This window comes from Lagopus leucura, unplaced genomic scaffold, assembly GCF_019238085.1.
Source record: "Lagopus leucura isolate 7727_CA_CO unplaced genomic scaffold, USGS_WTPT01 Super-Scaffold_100159, whole genome shotgun sequence".
Classification (NCBI taxonomy): domain Eukaryota; kingdom Metazoa; phylum Chordata; class Aves; order Galliformes; family Phasianidae; genus Lagopus; species Lagopus leucura.
In genome coordinates, this window is record NW_024962335.1 from 32,737,341 (window position 1) to 32,758,717 (window position 21,377).

The 21,377-nt window shown below is 38.5% G+C and overlaps 1 protein-coding gene across 2 annotated transcripts in view; it reads right to left on the minus strand.

Annotated features, from left to right (window-relative positions):
- The window catches only part of WNT7B (Wnt family member 7B), a 91,662-nt gene that overhangs the window by 23,384 nt on the left and 46,901 nt on the right, over window positions 1-21,377 (minus strand). For both annotated transcript variants that reach the window (XM_042890123.1, XM_042890122.1), the window contains exon 2: window positions 15,749-15,975. In XM_042890123.1, the coding sequence (XP_042746057.1) occupies window positions 15,749-15,975 (227 nt within the window). The remainder of the gene's footprint in view (window positions 1-15,748; window positions 15,976-21,377) is intronic.

The following is a 21,377-nucleotide window of genomic DNA, read 5'->3' on the forward strand; positions in this document are numbered from 1 at the left end:
CTGGTTTTCAAAATAAGCCTGGAAGCATTGCAAAGACTTTTTTTTGAGCTCTGGAGCTGCTGGTCCTGACAATGGGTCAGCAAGTGACAACATTCACAAAAGCAATGATTACACTGATCTTCATAGGCCTCATGAAGATACTGGTTTGCTGTTTAATCTAAACCTGTCAGGCTATCTTATCTTATTAGATCAGTGGTTGATATTTGTTCTTTGTGTTGTGCTAAGATCAGAAAGCTAAGCCTGTGTTTTGCCAAGTAACTGTGCGAGTTCACCCTAAGATGCTAGTTCAAACCTGCAAGAGTTTGCACAGAAGGGTTTGAAAAATGCATGAATGGAAGCCCTGTGGGTTAACTGCCCCTTCAGCTGAAAAATCAAAACTCTATGAGAATAAAGAGATCAAAATTCTTGCCCACAAGGAGTTTCTATTGTTTTTAGGCACAATACCCTAGAACTAAAGGATGAGTTTTACACAGAGATCTGAAGCAAAATCTGTAGGTTCTTGAGGTACTCCAGTTTCAGAGCAGGATCTGGGCTTTGTGATCAGGAAAGAAGACACAACACTCTTCCAGAAGAATGAATACAAGGGTATTCAAATAGATTGATATGAACATAATCTTTCAGGCATGCTTACATTAAAACATAAAAATAAAAAAAAAAAATCTTCAGAAAAACACTAACAAGTGTCTCTACTGCAAATTTACCATTACAAGATTTGGGTCTCATTAAATAATCTTCACAGTCCCATGCTTTGAAGAATCTTGTTTGCAGATCTGAACTTTTTGAAACCAACCCTTATCTCTGTGATGGGCCAAACCAAAAGCCAGATCTGAACACCACTGAACTCTGGGAAAGTTCAAATCTATCTTTTGTGGTTCAGGTTGAGCTCTAATTAAAATAGACCAGTTTGAAGGGCAAATGTCTGAAAACCAAACCAAAACAAATGTTTCACGTGAAAAATCTTGGATTCGGCTACATTGTACCAAGTCATATTTTTGCATATCACATAATGTAATGTTTCTTTTTTCTATATAAGACGTTCAGAGCAGACATTTTGAATTTAACTTTTGAGCAGTGGTCATGGAAATACTTTGTGCTGTGCAAACACTCCAGAAGTCTTTCTACCTCTCAGATTTCAGGGTAGACTGCTGCCTTTCAGGCTTTCCATGGCCATCCTCAGTTGCACTGTAGTCTAGAATTCTTTAGAAATCACATCTTGCGTTCTCTGAATGAAGCTTATGCCTCATTGTGTCAGTAGTATGTGGAATATTGCTGGTAATCCCTGAAAGAAAACAATAAAGCAGTCCTGCAGAAACTTTGGTTGTGTAAGAGGACAGGGAAATCCTAGCTAACACTCCTGCTGAGAGCTTCTGTTTATACTGTAGTGTCTGTAAAAAAGAAACCTCGTTGATCAGTGGACAAGGGAAAAGCAAACAAAAGAAGGGAATTTGCTTTCAGCACTGCTCAACTACTGAAATTAAAAAAAAAAAAAAAAAAAAGAGAAAACAAGGAAAAAATGAAAGGGGATAAAATGTGTTCAAGCCACATTGCTAGTGTCAGGATGTCACTGTGCACCAGTAGCTAGAAAAAGAGTCTTGGGCAGACAAACAGTGAGCATATAGTAAGTAACAGTTACTGGTCCAGTGAGATTCATTTCCTCTCTGTATAATGTTTCATGTAAGTACTAAGCAATATTTTATCTTTGGGAAATTGGATTTCAGACTCTTTGTAGACAACTACCTAAAGCTTCCATACTTCCTTCTTGTTCAGATTAAGAAATCATGCCAGGCCTACTGTGATTCTTCAGTAAGGACTCTGTTTCAGACCTGAGCTCGCTTTCTATAAAAATGAATCCCTTCACTGACATATCTGTCCTTTGCTTCCTGTTTGGATAAGGAATAAGAAGAGCAATTGTTTCTGGTTGAAGATCCCAGGATACTTCAGAAATGTTTATGTCCCGGTGAGGTTAGCCCATATTAATTAAGCCTTTCAGTTTCCCACTGAAATTAGTCATCTGTAGTTTCTAGACAGCGAGGTATGAAGTGACTTGCCCAAGGTCACAAGAAAAGTATATGGCACAACTGGAAGGATCATCCTAATCCATTATCTCCTGGTCCTTGCTTTAACCATAAAATGATAGTTCTCACATTGCACTAGGAGCCACAGGGTATGTGAAAAATGATAGAAGAATTTTATTGAGATTCTTTGGATGATGTCTTCCTCTCAGTTCGGGCAAAGAAAATGAAAAAAGATTCTATCCTTTCAGAATGAATACTTATCTGATTAAAGAGTATTTAAATGTTTTCATTCTTTGCTCAGAGGGGATATTCTATTCAGACATTTCCATTCTGGTCAAATCGTAATCAAAAGAACAACCATTCTAATTAATTATTTTCTGGGAAGATATTACTAAATTGTAATTACGGAATCCTTTAAAGCATAATAAAACCAGACTCATAATACTTTCTTTCAGGTTAATTTTGTAATGTTCATGGAAGAGGATTGCCAGTAACCTACAAACAACTTCAAAATTTTCATTAATGCAAGAAGAAAAGTAGGATGGGAAGAGAAATCTACTCATGTCCTACACATGATAGTGTACTGATGTGATTCAGCCCATGGCTCTATCTGTTGCCAATGCTTATAGCAAGCTGTGACCCTCTGAACTGCAGGTTTTCCTCTGTGGGATGATGGGAATGGGAAATAGTCTTCCCATTCCCATCTTAGAATCATAGAATCATAGAATCATAGAATCACCAAGGTTGGAAAAGACCTAAAAGATCATCCAGTCCAACCGTTCACCTATTCCCAATAGCTCCCACTAAACCATGTCCCTCAACACAACATCCAGCCTTTCCTTGAACACCCCCAGGCTCGGTGACTCCACCACCTCCCTGGGCAGTCCATTCCAGTGCCTGACCACCCTTTCTGAAAAGTAATACCTCCTCATGTCCAGCCTGAATCTCCCCTGCCATAGCTTGAAACCATTCCCTCTTAGAAGTTGGTCTCAGTGATTCTTACGAGTCCCTTCCAACTCAGTATATTCTATGATTCTATGATTTAGAGCGAATCAAGTTGATGAATCAGATGTTCTTGTGATGTTCAGAAAAATATGGCAGAAAACATGCTTATCAATTTCTGCTAATTTTTGAGTGTGGAATACCACAAATGCTTCAGAATGAGAAGTAGTCAGAGAATAAAAACGCAACACAGTTTAGTAAAGTTCACTACTTTTGCTACTCAGTTAATAAATATTCCGTGTGTTTTCGCATGGGATACTGGCATTGGCAGTTTTCCAAAACACTGACTTCTGCATCAAGACTATCGTTCAGAAATGCCCTGACTTCACTGTTCTACCAGCTACTTACCATTAATAATCAGAACTAGTCACACTTAACAAAATAGAAGTGCACAGATGGCTTGTGCTGATCATTTCTGATTTTGGAGTCTGCTCATTGCCATTTACCATTACCATTTTCTCCTGCTCCCCACTCATCCCTTTTCCTTTTCTTCACCCTTTAGGCACCTTCACAGATCTTTTTTTACACTTTTTCCCACTTCCTCATGCCCCTAGTGAAGCAGTTGAAAGGCTCCCATGCAGAGATTGAAAACATACATCATATTAAATGTAACAGAAGGTCCATGTTTCAAACACGTTCAGTTCATATCACAACTGAGAATAAACAGCAGGGGAAGAAACTTGATGGGTTGCTGGAGGCTACCCTTTCTTGTGGAACATGTCTTTGTCACTTGCTAAATAGGTGCACCATCTGGTGGTAATTTTGGACTCACACTTGTTCTTAAATTTCCAAATAGCGGTGGAGTATAAGCCTGTGGTTATAGCATTTTTCTGCCAGTATCTGCCTGAAAGCCATCAACTTAGACAACTTCTGCAGGTATTAATGGTAAATGAGTACCGATAATAACCAGGAGTTTAAATGAAGGTCATGTTTCCATGTCTGTTATATCAGGCAAGCAGGTATGACTTTCATTGAGGACCACATGCTCCCTGAGAAATGTATGTAGAGAGTAGGCAAAATTACACAGACAGACCAAAATTAGACATAAAGATGCTCAATACCTAATTAGGGAGTCTAAACTCCCAAGACAGTCAGCTGGGACATCCACACAGTCATGCAGTCAAACTGAGATCCAAATCACCCTCTGGAAGTGCTTCTCTCTCTTCTTTGACCATACAAGGAATACAGGCTGACTAGGTTCTCATCTTAGACATCTCATCCAAGTGCCTGATCTATGAGGTGTGAGTCTGGGCCAAAAGAAAGAAGTGAGGAAGGGACTCTCCATTTTTCTGCCTCTGTTGTCTGAAGCCTGAAAGTTCAGCAACAAAGTCAGATGCCAAGGTTACCGCTTGTGTCATTCCCCTCAGAAACTGCAAAGCTGCTTCAACCCTGTCAGTGGACACCTTGTTTGAACAGAATGGGTAGATCACAAAATCAAATAGTCACAGGGATTAGAAAGGACCTCAGGAGATCATCTAGTCCAACCACTCTGCTAAAGCAGGTTCCGTGCAATAGGTTGCACAAGAAGGAGTCCAGGAGGGTTTTGAATATCTCCAGAGAAGGAGAATCCACAACCTCTCTGGGCAGCCTGTTCCAGTGCTCTGTCATCCTCAAAGTAAAGAAAATATTCCTCATGTTCAGATGTAACTTCCTGTATTCCAGTTTGTGCCTACTGTCCTGGGCACCAACTGAAAAGAGCCTGGCCCCATCCACTTGACTCCACCCCTTAGATATTTCTAAGTGTTAATAAGGTCTCCTTTTGGTCTTCTCCAGACTGAACCCCAGGTCCTTTAGCCTTTCCTCATACAGGAAATGCTCCAGGCCCCTGATCATCTCTGTGGCCCTCTGCTGGACTCTCTCTGGAAGTTCCCTGTCTTTCTTAACTGGACAACCCCAAGCTGGACACAATGCCCATGATGAAGACAGAAAACAAGTTTCCATGTTGGCATGAAGAAATGAGCAAACTGGTAAAAATAAATAATGACCCTGAATAGTGCTTTCCAGTAATCTGTCAACAGCAATTGCCTTTAACTGTTGTCATCAAAGTCATCCCATGTCTGTTGAGCTTAAATCGGGAGATACAAGCCAGCACATTAATTTTCTTTCTGGGATGAGGGTGGCCTCCTTATAAACTCCTCATCCATTCAAGCCTCCTTTTTTTTACACCAATGTTGATTAATTCCTAGGAATCATTTTTCTTTGCCAGTCCCAGAAATCTGAGGCTGAATCTCTGTAGTAGAGAGACTGACAGACTACAGTTGTATACAGATGTTTAAAGCCAGGTTGGATGGGGTGCTGGGCAGCCTGGTGTAGTATTAAATGGGGAGGTTGGTGGCCCTGCATGTGGCAGGGAGGTTGGAGATTCATGATCCTTGAGGTCCCTTCCAATCCTGGCCATTCTGTGATTCTGTGATTCTGTGATTCTGTGATTCTGTGACTGTAAGTCTTCACCTAGAATTAGTTACATCCTAAGAACAAACTGAATAAAAACTGAAAAAGTGTACATTTTTGCTAACTGAAAGACCCATCCTCAGCTTGATCCTACATGCTGGCTTTCACTATGACTTCCATACTTTACACAGAACTTAGGCATGCATTTAAAGTGAAGCACTTTCAAACCCCGTTACACTCAAATAGGACTTAAAACACTGAGTTTAAAGTTAAGTGTATATTAGACAAGTAGACAATGACACAAGTTCTTGGCTAACTTGAACCTTAGTACAGTTCTGCTAGATTCTGTTTTTTCAGATCTCCCAACAATAATACATAAAACTGTCCTCTTGTATGTTTGCTTGCATGCTTGCTTTCATTTTAATCTCATATCATTAACAATAATATTCTGTTTCATAATTATTGACATACAATACGTTAGTAAGAAATAAACTAGTCACAGGTAATTTAATCCAATGCTGAAGAGTCATGCATGATATTCAGGAAGGAAATTTTCACAATAAGAAAATAAGATATTGTCAGTCATAATATTTTTGAATATGCCAGTCACTTTATTAGACAAAGAAATTGTTCATGACTGGAGGCGGGACAGTAAACTGCGTGGAATGGTGATCTGAGCATGAATGCTGAAACATTCAATTGCATACCAAAATGTACAGATCAACAAATATGTTTTTTGTAATTTTTGTACATGCCTCTCTGTTTCTTCCAAGATTTTCAATTTAGAAACAGATGGTTTACTAGCCAGAATGCATCCCAAGCAAAAGGGCAGGAAAGGGATAGATGCTGCTACATGCAACTCTGAAATCTAATGTTACATTTAATCTGTCCTGCTTGATGTAGAGGTTGAGCTAGATGGACCAAACCTATCATATGTAATTTTAGGGAAGAGATTTTGACAACATAGTTAACCACACTAGTGAAATGCAGGGAATCTTCAGAGTCATTAGAAGCCCAAGTTATTACAGCATCAGCTACTGACAGGTTTGGTCAGCTACTCTTCTGTGCTGACTTTCATTTTACATGAAAAAATTTCTTACCACGTGGTAAGAAAGTGGAAGATTTGGCAGCACATGCTAGTTTGTAAAGTTGTTCTGTACCTAAATATTCAAATACTGCACAGTTGATTTCTTTTTATTGAATTAGGTTTCAGTAAAGTCCCTGATACAAAACTCAGCTCCAATTTAAACTTCTGCTTGTACTTAAAAGGCAGGAGTCTTTTGAGTGGATGTAAAATCCTGGCTCTTGTGAAAGCAGAAGCAAAAATGCTACTGACCAGAATTTGCTCTCCATGATATTGGGCTCGGCCCAGCAGCAGACAGTGGGTAATTTTAAATGTTATTCGCCTTCCTGTTTAAGGTGAGCATTGCATTGAAAGTCACTGATCAATAGGACTGGAAGGCTAGAAGTTTCTTATTCAGTCAGCATGCTATGTATCATTTGTAGTCCGCAAAATTTATTACAAAGTGATATGAAAAAAATGACAGTAAAGGAACATGGATGTTTCAAGCAAGGCACTTGGAAGTAAGGAAATGCCACTCTTAATGCTGTTCAAATTTAGCCCTGTCGTGTCCAAATTACGGTACAGCTTATAATTAAATAACAGCCTAGAATTTCCCTACTATCTTTTCCATGGAACCTCTGACTCACTCATCCCAAGGCAGACCAGTAACATGGAAAATTTTATCCTGAGTAGCTGAAAGCAAAGTTAAAAAGCAACTGTAAATGAGGATTTTGTTCTGGCCAATGCTGAGCACAACATGGTCAGAGTTATAGGTTGTTATACACTCTATTCATAAAGCCACATTACACATAACATTAGGTTTTGCTTCTGCAGATAGCCAGATTTACTAGATCACAAAATGCCAAAAACCCTGACTAGCCATCTATTTCAAAACTAAATGTTGTTTTCCACACTGGCATTTAAAATAAGTTATTCTATTTAATTTTTTAAAATCCATTTGATGTTGGATAACTGAAACAAAGTATGAAATTGTTTCCCCATATCAACCTGTTGTTTTTTGAGAACACAATGGCTCTTTTGTAACCTGAGGTCTAAGGTCACAGGAAGGCAGTGTGTTGTGCTATGCAGTGTCTTTAACCAAGCTGCATGGTGTCTCATAGAGCCATGTAACTTAGGATGCATATGGAACTAGGCAAGAACAAAGCACATGAGATGCAGAGATTTGGATTTCCACATTTGCAGGTCCCTGCAGTTTACATCAAAGGACATTCATCCTTAACTAATTTAAAAGGCAATACACTAATAGACCAAAATGAAGTTGGTCAGAGTCAGGTATATCAGCATATTTTAGTTCGAAACTCTCTACAGGACAACATCTGTTCCAAGGAAAACTTCGTTTTTATAGGTAAAATGCAATAAAACAAAAGTTTAAGGAGTTAGCACTCCCCTCAGGATGGAAATTCCAGATCTCACTCCGGTCAGCATCTACCATTTTTCATCCAGCTGCAAGCCATGTAAAGCTCATGAAATAAATGTATTAATATATTAGTGCTATGTCTGCAAGTGTTCTTTCAGAGACACAAATATTTGAATGACAATAACTTTTTAATCTGCTACTCTTCAACTGGACAGTTGTACCTTACAAAAAGGCATGGAAGTAGAGAATATAAGTCAAATTTTTTTACTATCAACACATAATTTACAAATGGTACTATCCATTCACATTTATCTTTTGATCTGTGATTTGCAGACTGTTTTGAAAACATTAATTCTTTCTGAATCATTGTGAGGCTCTGGCATAAAAAGAAATATTTAAAGCTCAGAGAAATTATCAGCCACAAATTTTTGAACAGATTCACTCAGATGGGAATCCTCCATCTCTTAAAATGTTTCTTTAACACAGTACTTCCTTATAAGAGAAATGACTTTTTATTTTTTCTAAAAACCTCCAGACAGAAACCTACTGAAATTAAGAAAAATCTGAACCTACTACTCTCAAGAGAGCTTTTCTCCTCAGCTAGAATATTATCAATTCTTAGCACAGTAGTTGTTTCATAACTTTTTTACTAAACCTTCCCAGAATCAGCAGCTGCCAGCTGGAAGGTTTATTTTCTTATTCTGGTTTGGGTTACCGTATTGCTTTTCTGCTTGTGATAGTAAAAATCTTATCCACTCTTCTAAAGTCAGAAAATATGAACTGTCTGAATCTACTCTCTAATTTTTTTCAGTGATGATAATGCAAACTGGAATAGTCTTCTCACTTTACCTTGCAGCAACTAGATTTTCACGGCTTTTTTCTACTTTGTAGTTTATCTTCAAATGGAATTGTCCTGTAAAAACTGTCCTAAGGCAGCCTGCATGCCTTATCATACTTAGATCACGGCCTATAGGACAACTAATGTAAGCATGAGGGTCTTTAGGGAAAATAGCCTGATTTTGTGCCAGCATGGCCTTTCTGTCTTTGTAAGGAAACCTGTGGGATAGTCACTAACAAAGCTGAAATCCTTCTGTGATAATATATATATAATAAATTCATACAAATATATTGAATACTCTTATGTTTATTAAGGTTGTTTTTTCCTTCCAGAAACATAACAGTTGTGAAAAGAAATGCACTGTTTATTTGAGCCATTTAACAGAAGGCTTTGCAATGAGTGTTTGCACTCTGATAAATCTTACCAGCAAAATGAGCATACTGAGAAGGTCCTCAGATTTTGTACTTTATTCTCTTTACCAGATGTCTCTGTCTGCCTGACTGACTTACCCAACTGGTATGAATGGTGACTTTGCTATGTATGGTTTTTGTTTGGTTTTTTTTTTTTAATTCAGCCTAATAATGAGAAATCTCTCTCTTCACATCACTGAGGATTATACATCTTGTAATATGCCACCATGCTTCTATTAAAAACTATTGTTGCATAAGCCACAGCTCATTAAATTTGCCATGCTATTTGTAGCATGTACTCGTTTAACTAAATCACAGTAGCAAATGCAAAGCCTCCACATGACATTTGTAAAATGGGCATTGGCAGTCACTCCAAGGTACTCGTGTGAGCAATAAAGATCCAATGTGTTTTGGTCTTATGCAGTTTATATAAGATGCACATAGTGTTGGCTGATTAAATACGTCATGTGTACCTTTTTGTTGACATTCCAGATAGCCTCTGCACTATACATTGGAAGACAATGCCATCTTGCAAGAAGCCACCTCGCACATTGAAATGGCTTTCATCAAATCCTTGCATCAAGGCAGACTTCCAGTTCAAATTACCAGCAAGTTTCTTTCTGATCAGTTGTCTGAATGCTAAAAAGACTTTGTTTTTATGAATCATCCTGTATGACAACAACAAAATAAACAAAGTTTTTTCCACGTTAGATCCACAGACTACCATGCAACTGTGGTTGACAGTAACTGATAAACCTAAACCAATCATAGCACCTACTGCTACAACAAAGATAATTTCTGCCTTTCCGCTGATGAAGTGCACACTCTTCTCTGTATCACATTTAAAATAATTTAATTCCAGCTCATTTTCCCCTTTCAAATTGTTTCCAGCTGCATGATTCCTTTCTTTCCCCCATATTGTTTTTATTGGATATAACACAAGTCAGTAAAGATAGATTTTCCCATAATAAATATACAGATGTTAGAATAATAAACATACAGTCATACAGTCAACCTGATGTATGAATATTGCTGAGCATTAACTAGCAACATGTATCGATTAAAAATTGGAAAATGAAGACAAAAAGTAACTGAGAAAAAAATGGTGGGAGGAAGGAAAGGATAATAGAGAGATAGAGATACTTACTTAAAGCAAACTATCCAGATTCATTTATGATTCCCTTTACTGATTTGCTGATAGTATTAAAACATGTGTATGGTCGTAAAGCATTCCTAAGAATGCCGCCTGTCCTCATGTACTGGAAGTTTTCTGCTCATACTGCAAGCAAAGTTTTGCAAGTTGGCCAACTCATACTAGATACTACTGTACCAGATTAATGTATCAGCCTGGGGGTAAATTTCCATTTTTGGAGAATAATAAGCCTTTCTACTCCTCCCATTTTACTAGGAAGTTTTATGAACATTTGGCACCTCAGTTAAACCACCATTGTAGCCCAGAATAAAAATGACTGAATTCATATGTGAATCCAAATTAAATAAAGCCTATATATGGCCTGAACCAAGAATAATTTACTGATATTAAAATGTCAATAATTTCTCCATTATGCCATCACTTACATATCTTACATGCTCAACTGCCATTTTCTTTTAGGTCTGCAGCTGAAATGTTGGGATTCAGTGTGGATTTATTACCAGTTTCTAATGCATATGTAGTGAAGAATATCTTTTTTTTAAATGAGTATCATTCTTTCAGAAGATGTTCTTTTCTCTTTCCTCATCTTCTCTTTGAAGTGATGCTGTCTTCCTAGCATTTAACACTTGCATGTGTATGCTTGTGTATGAGTGAATGCTTGTATACAAATATTGACAACTGACTTTATTTTCTGTCATTATTTCTCAAAAAAACTTGTAAGGTACTCTTCACCTGTGAGTTAAGAAAATCCACGCACATATTTTAGCAGTCTTTAAAAAGGTCATTTTCTTTTCCATCCTGCCCACTTTATGCCTAGAGTGTGAAGTAAAACTTAAGCAAGCACAAAGTGAAAGTTTCTGAAAATGTGTTCTTCTCTTAAATCTCTCACAGCAAGCAGCTTAATCTCACTTTAGAAGCATCCTTTCCATATATCAGTAGTTTGTAGGTCCAAAAAAAAAAAAAAAAAAAGATCAGATATTTAAATAAGTAAATGTGTTGATTCTTCTCTATGAGATGTGCAGTTCAAACACAAGGTCTGCTCCGAAAGTAATGCCTGCTATTTTATTATGTTGGCCCACAGTATCAGAGGCAGATGGTGGTAAGATTGCAGCAGAGGCTGAAACTTCCCGCCAATATTCCATTACATGTTGTTGCCATGTGACAGATGGCAGCAGAGGGGCAAAATCTATACACAATGCTTCATTTATTAACCCCATGCCACATCTTTTGTTCACGCTACTGATTTGGATACTCCTGCCAGTTTTTATGTCTGCCTACTGTAAACCTTCCATATAAGTACAAATGCCCCATGCATAACTTAGTTGCTACAGTCGTTATTCTGTCCTCTGAACAAAATATTTAGATTGTTTTTAACATAAACACCCATGTGTTACAGAGGTCATGGGCATCCAACCTTTTTGGGTTGCCTAGCAGCACTGAGTAAAGAGGAATTGTCTTGAGCCACATATATGTAGGTCACGCTGAAAGTAATGCCTGATATTTATTTCCATGGAAACTACAACACTTATAATGATTACAATAACACTATTTAATAGAGCACATTCTCAGCTACAAAATACTATTTTTATCATAGTCTGCACCATTTGTTATGTATTTTCATCAGCAGTGAACAAGAGTCTGCATGCCACACTCCTCAAAATCTGCACAAGCAGAATTGACATACTGTTATCGTCACCACTGCTGAAATGTAACCCCTGTCACCTCACTGTGCTCACATCCACTGTTCAATCTCCACAAACATTCAGAAAGCAATCAATGAATGTCTGTGAGTGCCATTTTTTCTGCATGGAAGAATTCAGTAACACACCTTTGCTTCATACATGCTTCCATGTCAGGCACCGTTCTGTCAGACTGCCCCTCTGCTGCCATCTGTCACATGGCAACAACATGTAATGGAATATTGGTGGGAAAGTTCAGCCTCTACTGCCATCCCACCACCATCTGCCTCTGATATTGGGATCAGCATATTCAGAGCAGCTCTCATAAACTATCTAATATTATATAAGTATATATAAATGCATAAAAGTAACAAAACTTATTTTAATCTTTAATATTTTTATTAAAACATTAGAAAGGAGAGAAACAAAAACAAAACTAGTGGGATATTTGGCCTTGTTTTTGTGAAACCAATGCATCAGTCTGTTTCAATGGAAGTATCTGCAATTCTTAGTGAGTTCTCAAAGTGTTCATCAGAGATTTTTGATAAAATTTTACTCTTTCTCTCTTTTACCCTTGAAAACAGTTGTTACAAATGTACATACTGCCAAAAAGAGGCTTATAAAAGTCTAGTCAGGAGACATGATCAATTCTTTCTTCTTATCTGATTGCAACTATATAGATTCCATTTGAAAATCTGCAGGTTATTTATTTATGTCAACTGAAAATGGAATTGCGAATATACCAAAAAATTGATGATTTTTTCAGCAACCTCGAAGTGGTTCTCAAATTCCTTTATCGAAACAGAAAGCAAGGCTATGCATTTTTTGCTGTTCACAGGACTGTCTTTATCCAATGTATAAAAATGTATAGAATTATTTGCCATAATTCAAGTTAGCGCTGCACTGCTCCCTCCCCATGCCCTAGTTTCAGCCCAGATAGTGCCGATCTCACACCAATGTTCGGCTGTTGCTGAGTGATGGGTGTGTGCCCAGGGCTGGGCCAGGCTGTTCAATAGCCATTCACCATGATAGCACAGGGCAGGGAATGGCCAAATTATGGTCTGGGCCATGCTGCATGAGCGGCCTGGGTTGTAAGCTAAAGATGCCTTAAAGCAATTCAGATCCTGCTGTCATAGTTTACTTTCCCCTTCCTTCCTATGACTTGAATAATTTGTCTTGATTTTTCTTGTCCTTAAATGGTCCTGCAGTGGAGCTAGATGAGATTTCCTTTGGGGTCAGGTGGATAATATGCTTATACTTTTTAGTCCTAACCCTCACTTCAGTTTGTCTAAGCCAGAATCAAATATCTGGTTTAGTGTTTGTGTATGTGTCAGATACAGATGTGTTTTATTACACCTGCAAATATTTATGCTTACAAGTCTTTCGAACCTTCTGAGTATTTTTTTTAATTATTTTTCTTATTTTTCTTTTTACTCCTTGCTAGTGTAATAACACCACTTCCTAAATCCTGTCTTTTCCCTAGATAATGACCACATTGTCTCCGGATGCTATTCTCTAATAAAACAAATAAAGACACATGGATTATGGGACTCTTTATAGACCTGTATGGAACTCATCTGGCTCAGGTGGCAGGGGTCATGTAAACCTTCTCCATCCGTTACAGTTTGTGTGGTTTCACACTCAACAAATGTCAAATCAGAACTCTGCTGCAACTGCCAAGTTTTGTCTGTGTTTGGGTTAAGCCATAAAAGAATCCACCAAATTCCACATCAGTCATTTCAGAGCTGCAAGAAACCACCCAAGTTTGGTGAAGAGGTCAAGAATCTGGTGAACGTTTTGGCAAAATGACCTGTACAGGGCTCAAGAAAACCCTGTTTTTTCAAACTTTGTGTAGTTGATATCCTGATTGCTAGTCCATCTTGATGCCAAACAGTTTCTATTTGCTATAGCTCTTATTTCAGAAAGAAAGCACAAGCACAATTTGTTGTCTACTTTAGGTATTTCACTGTGCTCACTTGCATGGTTTTTCTCAGTGGTGAAAATTATTAGTTACAAATACAAGGAGGGTGCTGGTGAGATATCATGAGATACTCATTTTGAAGAGGAGAGCAGAAGTTGTGAAAACCTTTTTAACTGAAAATTTAACAATGACACAGACTCTGGTACAACACTCCAGCGTGTCTCTTTGCAAAAACATAAATGATTTTACAGACATTAAGAGGACTTTTCTTCCTGCAGAATTTTGCAGATCAGGATAAATGAACATAAAGAACAATAGTATGCATGGCATCTATATATTTTCTAGCAACATCATTGTTGACATCAACTTATGACAAATAAGCATAAGACCAACTAAGGAAGACCAGACCTAGGTCTCTGATAGTCAGTACAAGTGACTAGATGCTGTTCTGATATATTTAAAATTGAAGGCAAATGTCAAATATGACGTTGTTTCTTGTACACTGTACCTTGAGGATGTTTAATGTCTTCCACTTATAGTTTCCTTAAGAAAATAAAGTTAATCAAGGCGTATTTTCTACATGGAGTAAAGATCATAGAATATGGTGATTCTCTGATGATGTGAGTCAGTTCCCATTATGTCAATGGATTTATTTAATTTCAAATCTTTATAACCCTGCCACCATGCCCTTCAAAACCCATACCTCAGTCAGTTTCCCATACTTGCATTCTCTTTGAAAAAAAAATACTCAGTTTTATCATTGACTTAAGTCTATCTCAGCTTTTGGCATTCATTTCATAGGCATGCTAAGGAAAAAAAAAAACAGAGCCATGATCTATGGCTCTGAGGAGGACCATGTGAGTTCTTTCCTCCTTGCACAGATGAGATGAAACGTTATGCCATTTTTTCATGCAGTTTTAAAGAGATCTTGCATCTAATCGTGTTCATATTACAGGTTCACCTGAACTACAGAATTTAAGAAAAAAGTGTCACCCAGAGAAGAATGTGACACAACAGTAATGTGATACAGTCCCAAAGGGAAGCTGGATGCTTTCACTCTGAGCACCCTCATAGAGCCACACACACCGGAAAACATTACCCAACACTTAGCACCATCGGCATGATAAGAGGGCAGCCCTTGGAGGAAGGAGGTAAGGACAGGAAGAGGGTTAATATAATGAGCTGGATAATGAGGAAAACAATGATCTCAGTGGTGGGAAAAAAATATATGCATATTCCTCCCTATGAAATAATATCAGACATAGGATAAATGGAAAGTAATCATTTAGCTTCTGCCAGATAGTGGTTTGTCAGGCCAAGATCCTATATTATTTTCTTTGAATAGGTTTCCTGCCTCAAATCATTTGCAGTATTTTCTTTAAAATATGATAGCAACTCTAAAATGGGTATGTATCATTGCTTTACATTGGAAGGCCTGTGTTATATGAGCTATACTTCCATGAGTTAACTGGGACTTTCCTTCTACTTAATCTGTGAGGAGGTGTTATATGCAGCTCATTTTATTTCCCTTTTGATTGGCTATATCATACACTGCAGTTATCATGGCAACCTTTAACAGGACAAAAATGGGAAATAATTTTTTCACAGGGTGTGATGACTATGTCCTTGGATGTCTGAGCAGGGATCTGGGTCATTGCTGGGTACGAAGTTGCACAGATGTGAATGACTTCATCTAGAGTCCACTAGGGATTTTTTTGCCTCTTGCAAATTACTGTTCAATCAGTGAAAAAATACAGACAACTCTTGTTCTGGGAGCTTCACTGCTGAACTCCAGCAGGCAAATACAAGAGGGGGATAAGCTTTTGCAGGACCATAGTGAGAAAGATAAAAAATAGCCCCAGTACACCGCTTTAGCACTGTATTAGAGACTCCCTTACCTACTCGAAGCTCTTGTCCAAAAACTGTTTTCTCTCCCAGCGCAGAGCAGTTCCACCTCCCATACCGAAACTGGTACTGGCACTCATTGATTCCCATTTGTGCCCCTTCTCCGATCACAATGATGGCATCAGGGCGGCTCTGGCAGATTGCTCGCTGCCGAGGGGCCAAGCCTGGGATTTTGTTGCAGATGATATTAGCTCCTAAAGCCACCACAGATGACAAAGCTCTGAAGAAAAGCAGAAAGACACATTAGAATCAGATAGAGGCGATTCATTGCTTTTGCTGAATGCTGCAGTGTGGCAGGCAAGGCGCTAAGTAAATGAGGAAAGGTTGGAGGTTGTGTTCCTATAATTACACAGACTTATCCCAACCTCTCTGGTCTGGCACGTGGATTTGGAAATATTGCAGTAATTCCTAATATGATTTGTGCCAGAAGCACCACACAAGTGGAATTTTGGCACTTTTCATTTCAGTCCTGTGCAGTGCCACCAGCTGCTGCTAAGTGGAAACTAAGTCATACTGAAAAGCAGAAAATAGTGCTAATTGATTGTCTGTGAATCTTTGAAGCTCATGTCTGCTTTGAATGGCCTACACAGATTCAGGCTCTGCGCTTTAATTGCTACAGCCAGTTCAAGCATTCCTCATGTGAAACTATTGAACACAATTTAAAGGATGAATTGACACAGTCAGCCCTCCTGCTCATTATTACACTCAAGTTCCTGATCGATTAATGAAAGTTCACTAGCATAACTGAACTTTTAGACCTGGCAAATATCGTGGAGCACATACAAGTGATCATACTAAGGTATGTGCCATCCAGACCAGAAACATTTGCAGTTCCCATTCTTCAAGTATATTTTCAGAATTTGTTATAAAGTGTGCATGTAACTTGCACCTACCATATGTTTTCACTTTAGTACATTTATTTTTCCTTTTTCAGCTTATTTTTCAGCATCTTTCCAGGCTCATTTCTCAACATCTTCACAGACTGCATTTTAAGCAGTAATATTTTGGAAAAATGAGACAACATGAGTACATATTCAGGGATGCCTCAGGACACATCTATCCTGAGTACTACCTATGCTCAAGTGGCACTGGACAAGCCAGCAGAATAGTTCTGTTAGCAAAACAGTCCTTTTTCAACACATTGTACTGGACTACATGACAGCTACACAGTCTAGAAGGCTTCAGTCCATTTTCAGAAGATGCTCTTCAACGTCCAAGTCAATGAAGCACTTTTGAAAATGCCTTCTAAATAACGCACACTACCAAAAGGGAAGATCTTGAGGCATCCTGCCCCAAAAATGATGCCTGTGGGCATTGTTTCTGATCCCCATCCTTGATCAGTTATATAGACATCACAGAGCTTAAAACAGGCTCTGCTGCACAAACTAACTGGCTGTCAGGAATCACAGAAAGTTCTCTGATTCTTGATAACTGCAGAGAAGTAGCTCAATGAACCCTCGTCTCTCCTCCTAAAAATGGGCCATACAGATAGTTTCATTTTCCCATCCTGTTAGTAATAGTGTACAGAGTAATTTCCCCATTCCTTTCCTCTCCATCTTGAACAATCACTTATGCCTCTGTTCTCAGTATTAAAAAATTTCCCACTGGATGGATATGGTCTTTTTGGAAAATGCTGACTAAACAAAAGTAAAGACTTTTGTAGGAATTTATACTCTTCATCTCAAAGGTAACCAAAAAATTACATAAACGTTGCATTTGAACAAAATCAGAGTGTTTCATTTTGCTATTTCAATAAACTACAGTAAAGCCAGAGCAAAAAGGATGGAGAACTCTTCCCTAGTCAAATTGAAATACCAATTTTACTGTGAGATGGAAATTCTATGATGATTCATTCTGCTTTTAATGGTATTGGTGCATCTCTTCTGAAGTTAAAAATCTCTAAGAAACTTGCCAGTTGTAAATTTTTATTTATGGCTTGTGACTTTATAGATATGGATACAAGGTATTGCTAACATAGAGCATGCATGCCATGTGGTACTATCTATTAAAAAAAATAAGAACAAAATGTAGTTGCAGATCTGACAACTCACAGTGTCTGGGACATGAACACTCAGACCTTTCTCATTCAGACTCAGTAGCTCTCATTCATGGTACTTGAGTACTGAGCAACAAAGCATCAGCTGGAATCAGTGACTTCCCAGGATTCATGCAGATTTAGAGCTGAGATTTTGTTTCTCACCCACCTCTACTGAACAACTGAATAAAATAAAATGATGATGTCTTTAAATCAAGACTATGCAAGAGAAATAAAAATGTACAAAAAATATTATGAACTTCATGTAGTAACATTTTCTGACCTCTGCAATGCCACTTCAGATAGGAATATAGGGAGATACTGAAAACCACAAGGGAAAGTATCATTCTGATCATTTATCATAGAATCATAGAATCACCAAGGTTGGAAAAGACCTCCACGGTCTTCTAGTCCAACCATCCACCTAACATCACTATTTCCCCACTAAATCATACCCTTTAGTACAACATCTATACGTTTCTTGAACACCTCCAGGGACGGAAACTCCTCCACATCTCTGGGCAGCCCATTCCAGCACCTGACCACTCTAATTTTTCCTAATGTCCAATTTGAATTTCCTCTGGTGCAACTTGAGGCCACCCCTGTAGTCCTATCGCTCCTTATGAGGGAAAAGAGGCTCATTCCCACCTTGTCACAATCTTCCTTTAGGAAGTTGTAGAGGGCAATAATGTCTCTTCTGAGACTCCTCCAATAAACAGTCCCAGTTCCTTCAGCCACTCTACTCATAAGACTTGTGCTCCAGACACCTCACCAACTTTGCTGTCCTTCTCTGGACATACTCCAGAGTTTTGATGTCCCTCTTGTAGTGAGAGGCCCAAAACTGAACACAGTACTCAAGATGCAGCTACAAAAAAGAATTATTTATTTTACTACCTGTGCTGCAAATTCATCCCTGGGCTATGATATCAAGCTGTGTTTTTGGAAAGTGCTGAGCCACCACAGGTTCCACCAACAGCTATCTCAAGTTGAGCAGCAATAATTTATTACTTCAAAACAAAAGAAAGAAAAAAGATTTGTCTACACTATCTACCCCATGTATAATTTAGATTTTATTTTCTTCCTCCATTCACCCCACTGCTGTCTCATAATTAGATTTATTCTTTAATGTATTCTTTGGTCTCTCAATGGTTTTGGAGCAGGCTTTGATCAAAGTGGGGCACCTTATTCATCCTTAAAATAAGCATGATCGTATCTGCCACAGAAGGTATTGTGAAGATATCAATAATTACTGCATGCTTGTAGAAAGCTTTAAGACAATCCTGACTAAAGGGATCAAGCTGCAATTACTGGGGAGCAGAGAATTTTTGGGGGGGAGGGCAAAAAGGCTCTCATTTTTTATTACTTCCAGGGACTTCCCTCTTTTGGGCCTGAACTTGCCAGCACATTCCCTCAAACTTCTTTAGCCTAGTTTTAAATTGCTAGTATAATTTCAGTGCCAAAAGAAATGCTGAATCATGAATCTGAGGTTTTGGAAAACTTTATTTTTATTAAAGAAATGCACCCAGCAGCATTTCAAGCTTCCTCTTTGCTATTTCTTGTGGCATCCCTCAGTCTGTGCATCTGTCACACATTTGGGAGAATTGTGCCACGCTCCTGCCTCTTGGCAGGTTGAAGACTGCATTTGTTTCGCTCGATGGAGAATGTTTTGCTTTATAACTGTCAAAAGACAGATCCACACACCACATTTTGGCATCTTTTCCCATCTAATATTTCTCAGTAGTGCAAACTCCCTTGATTCTTATCACAAGGAAATCCTGAATGCAGGGTTTTGTGAAGATTTCTGGTGCAGCTGTAACCATACCACACTGAGGTAGCCCATGCATGCTTCAGCTGTTATGCAGTTGTACCATACACATAGGTTATCCAATTGAACAATGCTAGCAGAATAACGTTGCACATCTAAGCAGTTACTGGTAGCAGCTGACATACGAAGAGCCTTCACTGTTCTTCATCATTAGTCATCAATGCAAGGGAAACATCAGCACAGAAATAGAGGTATAAACAGAGTCACATCCAAATTAAATATCCCTGCTCTTAATCTGGATAGGACACTACAGTTCAAAGCTAGCAACAAACTAAACCTGAGTAGTGGGGTCTTAGAAAGCTTGCTTTTTGCATGACAGTCTTGAAATAACATATTGGTCATCATAACATCATAGAATCATGGAATGGCCTGGCTTGGAGAGGACCTCAAGGATCACCAAGCTCAAACCCCCTTGCCACAGGCAGGGCCACCAAATTCTTGGAAATAAGTCCATAGCAGTTCTTATAATCTGGATATAAGCAAAAAATCATGACAGTGGGAGGAAAATTTCAATGTACTTGCTGAAATAATGCTTCTTAAATTGTACAAAGACAGATGACAAATAATATTGTCCCTCAAAATCTGTTCCTTGTTATGATTGTGTTTTCTCTCAGCGACCTATACAACTACAGCCTTCCTTTTCACAACATTAGAAGGGAAAAAGAAAAAATCAGAACCATAAAAATTATTATGGTAGGAGGGAGAGGGAGGTGACTGTGCCCCTCTACTTGGCTCTTGTGATTACTGTGTCTGGGCCTGGGGACCCCAGTAGAGAAAGGACATGGAGCTCTTGGAGCTGGTCCAGAGGAGGGCCAGTAAGATGATGGGCTGGAGCACCTCTCCAATGAGGAAAGGTTGAGGGAACGGGGCTTGTTTAGCTTGGGGAAGAGAAAACTCTGGGAAGACCTCACTGTGGCCTTCCAATATTTGAAGGGGGTGTGGGTACATCTGTTGATGAGGGTACATAGTGATAGAACAAGGGGGAATGGTTTTAAACTGAGACAGAGGAGGTTTAGGTTAGATATTTGGAGGAAGTTTTTCACACAGAGGGTGGTGACACACTGGAACAGGTTGCCCAAGGAGGCTATGGATGCCCCATCCCTGGAGGCATTCAAGGCCAGGCTGGATGTGGCTCTGGGCAGCCTGGTCTGGTGGTTGGCGACCCTGCACATAGCAGGGGGTTGGATGATCATTGTGGTCCTTTTCAATCCAGGCCAGTCTATAATTCTGTGATATAATTCTATTACACATTCCAAGTAACTCCTTAAAGATCCTTGAAAATACTTCAGAAATTTGGCATTAAGGCCTAAAATCACATGGGTAATAAAAACATATAAGTTAATGTAATCTTTCTTATTAGAATAGAAATGTACTTCTCATTTATATTTCTTCTTTAGGTTCTATTTTATATTTAGAAATGCAGGCATTTATTTAACTTCAGCATATTTGTCATGACATTAATTTAAAATATTACTGTATTCTTGCAACTTCAGACAAAAGTCCTATATAGAAAGGTTGTCACCTGACCTATATTTTACACAAAGGCTTATAATCTTTGCACAAGTGGAAAATATACAAATATGAAATAAGTACTGATAATGGGCAATTGTACATCCACGTGAGGAAAATTCTAATTTTTTACTGGTATTAGAAGAATTTTACAAAGTTTTACAAAGTGATGAAGAAGAGCTAGCTGCTTATTGATTAATAAACAGACTAATCACCGAGGTCCAGTACACACAAAAATGTGCACCAAAATTTC